Source organism: Egretta garzetta, unplaced genomic scaffold, assembly GCF_000687185.1.
Source record: "Egretta garzetta isolate BGI_Z169 unplaced genomic scaffold, ASM68718v1 scaffold56, whole genome shotgun sequence".
NCBI lineage: Eukaryota > Metazoa > Chordata > Aves > Pelecaniformes > Ardeidae > Egretta > Egretta garzetta.
Genome location: NW_009260182.1, coordinates 7,863,743 through 7,874,045, shown reverse-complemented (window position 1 = coordinate 7,874,045; position 10,303 = coordinate 7,863,743). Strand labels below are relative to the sequence as shown.

At 46.7% G+C, this 10,303-nt stretch overlaps 1 protein-coding gene across 1 annotated transcript in view; it reads left to right on the top strand.

Annotated features, from left to right (window-relative positions):
* PAX2 (paired box 2) overlaps positions 1–10,303 on the top strand; it is a gene marked incomplete at both ends in the record, with an annotated part of 79,502 nt that overhangs the window by 24,243 nt on the left and 44,956 nt on the right. Inside the window, 2 exons of the mRNA XM_009641884.1 lie at positions 5,692–5,750; positions 7,845–7,964. Of these exons, the coding sequence (XP_009640179.1) occupies positions 5,692–5,750; positions 7,845–7,964 (179 nt within the window). The remainder of the gene's footprint in view (positions 1–5,691; positions 5,751–7,844; positions 7,965–10,303) is intronic.

Sequence of the window (10,303 nt, the reverse complement as noted above, 5' to 3'; positions counted from 1 at the left end):
CCCCCCCCATCCTAACGGAAATTATGTTGTGGCTTTTGGGGGACAACTGCAGCTCTGATCTTCCCAACCACATCTGCTGCTGCAAATTCAAATGCAACCACCAAAGCCAGTGCAGCTGAACTACAGCTCCTGTTGCCTTTGCCTACCTCCCTTCCCTTCACGCACAGCCACTGTCAGCAGGGTATGTGTCACTTCTGCTTCAAGCAGGGGAACGACGCCAATACTGTGCTACAGCTCGCTGAAGCACTTACTTGGCCCCTGTTATTAGAGAGCCTGAGCCCTTCACTCCTCCTTCCAGCTGTCCTCACTGTGCCCCAGGTGGCACGGCAATGCTCCTATCTTCACACTTCAGGCAGGAAACAGAGCACAGAGAGAAATGCCATTTGTCCAAAGTCTCGATGAGAGGTCCACGACGGCAAGGAACTGAAGCCCTTTCCCTAAGTCGGATTAGGCTCTAACTATCAGACTTTCCATTTCCCTTTCTTCACCCCCCAAATCCCTTGGTTGTTTTTCCTCACTATGCTATGAAGCTTGCTTTCCATTTTGAACATTGCTTGTGCAAACAAGACTTTTTCCCCCCCTTTCTTTTGCCTAACTGTGAATTCAGCTGTGTCTCGACCTGTGCACAGAAACATAGGACTCTCTCCTATCTGAACCAAAGCCATGTTCAGGGCTCTTTATGCCTGCGCAGCACCAGTCTGCAGGTGGGATATCGTTGGCTCCATAGGGGCTGTCGCCAAGGAGCCCAGAGCTGCCTCTTCCCATCCCAGGTTCTCCCTCTCCTTCAGGCATCGCTGGGATGGTCACGAGCCCTTTTGTAGGAAGCAATTGGATGCAGAGAAGGCCTTGCTGTCTCACTTAGCCCTGCACCAAGTCCCCCACAGGCTGCCTTGTCTCTCCCGCCGGCACAGCCCGCGGCTCAGCACTACGGCCCGGCGCTAATTAAGCAGCGCGGCACAGCAGGGTGTGTGTTCCTTGGCCATCACAGCCTCCCTTGGACACACTGCAGAGAAAAGGCTGAAGCTTCGCAATGTTAGCCTTCCAAGAACCGCTTTAATTGCCCAGTAATGCACACCCTGGGGTCTTGTAATGTGCTTCTAATATGGAGCATTCAAAATATGAATACTCCAAAACAATTACAAGGAGTTTGGTGCGCTGCTGAGTGTATCCTTCCACTCTGAAAAATAATCCATGACAAAAGGATATGATCAAAGTGAGGATACCAGTGCTTTAGTGCAACTTCACTCTGTTCTTCCAGGCTTAAAAGAATTGCTAGATTGGGATTCCAGATGATTCAGACCTACCTCATCTCCCTCTGATCAGCCCTAGTACGACTTTTTATTTGAGATACTGTCTAAAGACTCTGCCAGCAGTAGTAAGAAAGGAGAAACCACAGAGTATGTCAGGCTATAAGAGCGTTTGGATAGAAATGTCAGAGAAGAGAGGAATGCTTCCTATGATCTGTCATTCTTTTAGCAAATAATTTCTGGACAGGTTTAGAAGTGATTTTTTACTTGCTTATTTACAAGGAGTGAAGGAAGGTTCTGCTTCTCAGAAAGGACTACGGCTCAGCTACTTTTAACTTCTAGTATTTCTTTCTACATTCTTGACCAAATTTGAGTAGAGCTTGTTACAGTTGTCATACCAGGAGAGATTATTTTTGTCTGCCCATCCGTATTCAGAATCAGCAAAAGGAATTGCATTTAAACTGCTGAAAATAATGACATAGAAATCAACATTGGGCATTCATGGTCTAATGCTGAACGTTTAAGAAAGTCAAAGACATTTGGAAACAGGCAGTTGGTTTAAGCTGGAGCTGTATGCAGTATTTACTCTAGAAAGGGTTACTACAAGCCAGCTATGGTAACTCATGAATTCCAGGAATGGATGTATAATTCACAGTATGATACTATGTACTGTAATGACATTATATGCCATTACTTAAGATAATATCGCATATTAAATTCAGATAGTGAAATGAAGTTCAGTTGCTTTACTGCAATCAAAGATCTATAAATGTCCCGTTGCTGAAGCTTCAGAATGTTATGTATTAAATCTGTGTATATTTTCCGAAACTCAAAGTCGACAACTTGTGCAAAAACCTCCCACTGGAAAATGAAAAATGGGAATTTACAGTAAGTACTAGTTTATGTCCCTAATTAAACACAAATGCTGTTATTGGAGTCACTGACTGTGATGGAATTAGAGCAGGGATGAATTTAGTCCAAAGTGACAATTTCTTTTGGAGAAAAGAAAGATGTTTGAAAATATTGGCATTTACTTCAAAAAATCAGCACTGCTGACTGGTGTGCCAGGATTTGTGTCCCTTCTGCTTTTGGGAAGGGCTGAGGAAGTGTTCTGCAAAAAGGCTTGTCTTTCTCCAGTGTCTAGAGGCAAGAACAAGCCATCAAAGGCAGCAAGAGGTGATCAAGGTTTTGCTCCCTCTTATGCAGCAGTAATCCAGAAATCCTAGGTTTGAGGCAGTGGAACTGGCTTAGTCCATATTTCAGTCTCTGGTAAGGGTGAGAAGCTTTCAGAAATCCCTGAGTTTAAAGACAGCATTATTATGCTGCATCTGTTGCTACAGGACCAGATCAGCTCTGTTCATCTTTCATCTGCTCTTTCATTAGGTGGTCTCATGTAGGACAGACTCACTTGAAGCCTCTTAAAGCAGCAGCAGTGATGCCTAGCTATCCTGCTGTATATCACTGTCCCTAAATGAATCGACGCAGGGGGATGCACTGATGCTATTTGTACTGAGCGTGCGGGTCCTGAAATTTCTCCTTTTTCCTTGCAACGCTAGAGTTCAGTCATGACTGTAGGGCACAGGAGCAACTGCTGGGGGGAACCTCTTCATGGCTTGCCTCTTATTTTAGCCAAAGGAAATACCTTCTACCTGAAACCTCATTAGGTTTGCTGTGCATTTGACCCAAGCCACTGGTGGCTGCACAACCAGAATGGCTCCCCTTTGCTCACTGTTCCCAGACATTTTCTCTTGACATAAAACCAGTTTCATTCTTAGGAGGGGAACGTTTGTGAAGAGAGCCTTTCACCTCTGGGTCACTAGCTGAAATCTGGCCCTGGTTGGTAGTGACCGAAAATCATTACCAGCTGACGGCTACTTGGTGAAATGAGCTGGTGAGTCTCATTCCAGCTCCTAATGGATACATCTCGGTAAACACAGTCACAGCTGGCACTAACTGGCATTCTCCGAGAGACCAGGAACTGAACGGGGAAGGAAATTGAACCTTCCTCGTGGTCCCCTGCCTGGGTTTTTGAAGCATTATGGACAGGCATTTTATAGCACCATTGTGTCACAGGCTGTTTTTACTCTAAATAGCTCTTCGAAACTTTGCAATTTTCATGCAGCATGATTCAGCACAGCCTGATCGGCCATCTCAGTATAATTAGGCTCATCTTATGGTTCCTCTCAATAGAAGCTGAGCTGTCTGATGCCACCTCCCAGTACGAATGGTGAATCTGATGTCATATCTCGGTATGAATGGAACCGTCTGATGTCACTTCAGTGCTAACAGGACGTTTTGTAATATGTCATCTAAGGCTGCAGGGGAAATCTTCTAATCCATTCACTATGCTACACTACAATAGAACATAACACAGTATAATGTGTAGGTTAGCTTAGACACCCTCAGGCAGATTTTGGGTAGACGGATGGATGGATGGATGGATAGATACATTTATACAAAGTATACATACATTATATCACTCTATTGATTTTTAAAAAGTTCCAGGTCTGCCTGGCTATAATGAGATTTTTGAACTTTGTGTTGCGATCAATGAGGGGAATATTATTGGCCTGGAGAATTGATATACCCGTTCTCTGTGGCTTGTTCTGCTCCTGGACTGCCCCTGCCCCCAAGGTGTACGATTCCATCAGACACTTAACCTCTTTTACAGTGTCATCAGGCTAAAAGGAATCTAATAGTGACACGGGACTTGTGCTCAGCACTCTGGCACTATTGCTTTCCTGTCACAAATAATTTATAGCTTTCTATTTCCATCCCTTTGCCTGCACCCCATCCCCTCTTTCTGTTTCTCTGGGCTGGGGGAAATCAATAAACTCACACAACCAGAGTGGCACTTCAGGGGGTTTTAGGGGGAATGTGAGAGAAGGGAAAAGAAAGGAAAAAAGCAGAAAAGAAGAAAAAGTTGTATTATTTGCCCTAGCACAGACTTCTCAGACCAGTTCCTCAGCTACTGCAAATCAGCATGACCTCCGAATCTGGCCCTGAGGCCCTCAGACACCTTCTGTATAGGTCCTCAGCAGCTATAGATTAGGGTCTCTGGTACCACTGACCTGTATGGGGTGAGGATCTGGATCTCTGTCCCCATCTAGAACCTTGACATTCCCTGTCCCAGGCAGCCTCTCTGCCTCTCCAGCTACTGCCTAGGTTTCATCATGTCTGTATTGGAGTTTCCTAACATGCTGAGTTGATAAGTTCTGAAACACCTTTCTTTTCCTAAGAAGGTTTCAACTCTCAGTTGTGCTTTTTCACAAATGCCCTCTCAGTGCCTCTCCCTGTCTCTATCCATGCCACACTGCCCACTAGACACACATTTGCTCTTTGAAGTTTTGCCAACTTACTCTTTAGAACGAATCTTTAAGGGAAGCTCTCGGGTGGGCGAGGAGAATGTGTTATTTGCCTTCACTTTCTGAAGAGATTTTTGGGGAGGAGTTAAAGCTAATATAATGTGGGGCTGAGAGTTCCAGAAACTCAGGCTGAAGAGCATCTGCAGCCCTCACCCTAATTGGAGAGGCTCAGTTTAATCGCAGAAAGGAATTTGGTCTCTGTGGCCTCCACAGGTCATGGCTTGTTTGCAGAGTTCCCTGGTGAGGCAGTTGTTCCTGAGTCGCAGATACCCAGCATCTGCCAGTTGGCGGGGACCCTGCCAGTCAAGTACTAGGTGCTAGTGATTTTCTTTCACCACTGACCTCAGCTGGATTTAAACCAGTGACCTAGAGGTGAAAGATTTCATGTAACAAGAAACGGAGCACTGACAATTACAGTTCAGTTTATTTTCATCCTGAGCTGCATTATGAGCTTTGCAGCATTCACTGAGACATCTTTTTGCATTCCCACGCTGTGTTCTTTCACCACCTGATAAACACCAGTTTTTGCCTTCTTTGTTGGAGCTTCTTTTTCCTGGCGATCTATATCCCATCACCACTGCCTTCAGATGCCTTCTGCTCCCACCTTCTCATTTATGAAGGGCAAGGGCTTTGGGCAAGCCTTCCACCAGTTCAAAGCATTCAGTTCTATACCAGGAAGGTATTTTTCAGGTACACAACAAAATTAAATCTACACCTTTTGTAAACTGAGCAGTGGCTCTGTTAGCTGCAAAGACTGCCTTGTGATCATGCTGGCAGCTCAGACCATAAATGAGAATGTAGCTGCTAACACACAGGAGATCCTAGCTCCCTCCCTGAGCACCATAGTTACCCAGTGAATACCCAGGTTTGGGGAGAAGGTGACAGAGCAGAGCAAGGACAATTCTTTGCGAACTAGACCATTAAAGCAGTAGAATCACGATGACAAGAAGGCAAATGAAGCCAGCCTGCTGTACACAGAGCTCAGACCAGGCCTTTGGGTTCTGACAGCCAGGATCGCGGGTATGCAAAGGCACAGAGAAGTTGCAGTTGAGTTCTGAACATGTTTTGCTCTTTTCCAGGATCATCAGAACCAAAGTTCAGCAACCTTTTCACCCTACCCCAGACGGGAGCGGGACAGGTGTGACTGCACCAGGACATACTATCGGTAAGAAGACTGGCATGAGGGGTGGTGACAAGTGGAAATGCGGATGAAGCTTTAGTTGAGGGAACAAAGTCTGACAAGCAGATGCTGAGCAGAGCAAAAGGGAGGAGGGGGCGGGGGGAAAGAAACCTCAATGGAAATCAGAGGTTCCTGTTCTTTGTTTCCCGCGTTGCATCGCAGAGAAGGGAATGGTGGCAGAGAAACCAGCCCAAGGTAGGGGTTTGCCCAAAGTGATTCTGCCTTAACATCCATTTCACGTTCACGCTCTCTCTTTCGCCTCCCTAGAGAGAAGTATTTACTGCTATCCTGTCTAAGCACCAGTCTTCACCTTTTGTCTCCTTGCTCTGACTCTCTTCCCCCTCCTCTCTCCCAATTTCTCTTCTCTCCTTTTGCTGGAACTGGTCCATTTCTTAGAGCTAGTAATACACAGACACGGGTAAGATATTCCTGATGCCTCACAACTGAGTTCCTCATTGTTCTGGCTCTGCAGTCAGGTATCCCATGGGTGTATTTCACTGAGAAAATGCATTTTCTGCTGGGGGAGATGGGTTTATCGAGGTGAGCAGAAGATGGAGGCTATAATAAAGTGACCAAATGTCTCCTAGTCTGTTGTGTTTAAAGGTACTGTGGTAGGTGTGTGATGAGGTACTTTTCACTCTGTGGGCTGTATGGTGCATGTGTCTGCTCTTGCTCGCATAGCTTTATTCAGTAACAATTCAGAGCAGGAAAAAACATTCTGGGATACTGTGTAATACAGTGGCTTATTCTTGGCTTAAGACACTGTCTTAGATACTGTTGTTATTGAGAATCAGCTGCTGTGCAAGGATTTATCAGAAGGTGCTGGTCTACATGGGACAGAGCTGGCAGAGACAATCCTGTACACAAACTGTGTTCAAGAGCACAATGAAATTAATGGGCCAGTATGGAAGAGCATTTCTGGATGCCCTTTTAATCTGGACTTGCTCACTGTACTGGGAATCACTGACCACAACAGATGGAGTTGGCAGATATTATTCCTTGGAAAAGGAGTGCAATGTCTAGGGAATGCATTGGCTGAGCTGGGATAGTGATTGTGAGTGCTGCTACTGGAGTCTCTCATTGCTCTGGGATGTAGTGGGAAGTGTGGGTCTACATCGGATAGTGCTGACAGGTTCTGCTCCATCCTGGAAGGCTTGTATTGGAGGTATTGATTGCTTCAGGTCAGTGCTTTATGAGCTGAATGATGGGTAGTGGCCGTAAGAGAACTGGGATATTCTCCCCATTACTGGGACATGCTGGGACATAATGGGCATGCCTACTGGATGCATAGCTCTACTTCTTCTGTACTCTAAAGCCCTGCTTATCACAAAGTGATCATTTCTAATCTGGATGACTTGTCATTTCTGATATATTGGAAACTCATGAGCAACCTTGGACAGCCCTGAGTGGCAGGAGTCTGCCAGCTGACATTAGTCAGTGCAAAAGGAAGACACTAGATTTTTGTTAGTCTGGGTTGGAGTATGTATCACCGACCCACCATTTGTTCTAGTAGGGAACTGAATTTATTGGCCCAACGATGAAGTGCTTCTAACCTATGCTAAGAAGGTAATTTTTCAATGAGTGTTTTGGGGGGACACGTAAGAGGCTGGTCTGGCTAAGGCAGAACATGTGCACTCCTGGTGGAAAAATGCTGAGAGGAAATGATCTGCAAAATACGCGTAGACCAGGGAGTCACTAGAGAACGTGGCCTATGCAGCATTGCACTCAGTTACCCTGCCATGCACTGGGAAGCCTGCTCTGAACTGGGATGTAAAAACAAGGTTTGGCTTCTTGATGGAATACACTTGCTTGTTATTAATGGCCCAGTACTGGAAGGCTGTGGAGCTACGGTATAGGAACGGACGGGCAAAGCTGGGATGCTGCAACACTGGCAGCAGAGCCAGTATGAGTCCTTCAGTGTGAGGGACTGGGAGTCCGCTTAGTGCCCAGGCTTTCCTATGAGACTGGTGGCATGCGTAGCTTTCAGCTGGGGGATCCCTGAGTGCTGTGCTGCTCTCCTCATGGCCCTTTTTCCCTTTTCCTTTTGTGCAGTGCCCAGCACAGCATCCCCTCCCGTCTCCAGTGCCTCCAATGATCCAGTGGGCTCTTACTCCATTAACGGGATCCTGGGGATTCCTCGGTCGAATGGCGAGAAGAGGAAACGTGATGAAGGTAGGGGGAGGGGAGAAGCTCATCCTCCCTTTTATATTCTTTGTCCCCATGTACAGGCTCCAATTTCAGGCCAAGGTTTGCAGCTGCTCCAGGGCCTAGATCAGTTTTAGCAACAGAGACCAGTTCCCCGCCACTGCCCTGCTGGCTTGGAATGCTCTTCTTCCGAGGCCCTTTCATGACAGGCTGCGTCTCCAGACATCTGCTCGGCAGGCAGAGAGCTGTCTCTTTTGCTGGAGCTGATCCCAAGTTCATTCACTGCTGGAAACGGCTGGAACTGAACTCCCCAGGTGCCAGCAGGTGCCCGGACTTTGAACTGCGGGTAAACATGGTTTCCCCAACTCACTCGTTTTCAAACGAAATGCCATCTCGGAGAAGCACCAGCAATGTGGGAGTTATCTTTTATTCCCCTTGCAAACAAGTTCCCCGTGACGTGCCATGAGCTACCTTAGCTGGTGATCATAAGGGCCCGGTTTTCAATGGGTAGCATCTACCACAGCAGAACTGCCGTGCTCGCAACAGTCTGAAAGCAGAACAGGAGGTCTTCTGAGTACTGTGGCCCTGAGGCTGTTATCTAAGGCTTTCGCTAGGGCTCTAAGGAAGTAGGATTAAGCTATCTCCTTTTCCTCCCTACCTGCTGGGAAGAACTCAGGGAAAATTGAATCCTGAAATGAGCCAAAAGCTGGAGCCTCAGGTCTAGATAGACTGAGTCAGGAGGGGTGGGTAAGGTCTTGGCGCTCTTATGGTGGCTTTGTAAACTTTTTTTCTTAAATCTTGCTCTTTTAATTTGATGCATTCAAAAATGGAGGGACAGAAGGTGAATTTTTCTAAGATTAGTGTGTGACCAGTTTGTTTGGTTCAGCCCTGCCTTCAGTTTGTTGTTTTCCACTGTTGCCTGTTGCGTGGGGGAACATCTTTGCAGTACAGGTCGCTCAGCATGCTGCATGTGCTGTAACCCCAAGGCTGTGTGGTGCAAGAGAACGTGAGGGTTCTCTGTGATACGTGGTGAGAAGAGAAAGCTCTCCCAAGAGACAGGCCGCGTTTTGGGGTTTTGCTAGTGGTTTTCTCAGTATTGGTTCTGGTGAGGTTCACATCTGTAAGTTTTTGACCCAACTAAACACAATAACCCCCAGAAAAAAAGGCAGTCATCGTGACCCTTTCTCTCTAATACAAAGTAAAACCAGAGGCAAGGACCCAGCCCAGCTCCTGTTAAAGCAAATGGGAAGATTTTTGCTGATGTCATTGGAAATTGGATCAGGCCCCAGAGGAAGATCCATTTCCCAGCTAGATGGCAGTAGGGCCCAGCTAAGAGAAAAGTGTGGCAATGGAAGGGCTGAGTCAATGCCTCAAAGTCAAAAAATGCCAGGAATAAGAGACTGCAAACATTGCAAACCCCTCCAGCATTTCCCCTCATTACATGTACAGGAAATAGTGACATTTCAAACTGAGTGACAAGTTTCTCTAATGGTTGTGCAAATCTCTTGGCAGTTATTTGGGGTTTTTTGTGAACCCCTGTTCTCATATGGACCAGCGCGGTGATCACCAGCTCTCAACATGGTGCCTCCATAGCTCATTTTGAAATGAAGCAGTTCGATCTGGCTTCAGCCACTATTCTTTCCGAATACCTGGAAAGATCACCCCACTTTAGATGCAGCCACACAGTCACTTCCAGCCTCAGAACCTGAGCTTTGTTTGAGCAGTACAATTAAACACAGAAACAACCAAGCAGCCATCTAAGACTGTGACACTTTTCAGCGATAAGAACAACTCTCTGTGTTTGTCCTTAATTCATCCCAGATTTGATTTATGAAGGGCAAGCAACACTGCAACTCCCTGCTGTTCACCAAGAGCCCACATATCCCACTAGGAATCAAAAAGGTACCAGACAATCCTGGAGACATCGCATGTCTTTAGCTCTCAGAGTTTTAGGTGGCAGTTACATGACACAGCTGCAAATGCCTTAGAGAACAGCCTTCATCCTGCCACCCCAGGTATCTGCTGCAGGGAAATGTCACACTCCTATCCCAGAGAAACCTTGCATGGGACCCCCTGCCAGCTGCTGAACACCCCTAGCCAAGGGCTGACTATTCTGGGCTCACACTGGCCTTAAGAAATGCTGAAAGACATTATCACTTTGCAGGGTTGGGTCCGAAGGCTAGAAGGGTCCAAGGGGAGGTTTGGCACAGCCAGTGACCTGCGCTTACTCCTGGGCAATCTCCCCTGTAGCTCTGAGGGGTCTGATTGTTCCTAGATGAGACAGGGACTGGGAAAGCCTGGCAAGAAACCCAGTGCAGGTATTTCTTTCATGCTCATGCTGGATGCATGCACCTTCTCACTCTTTC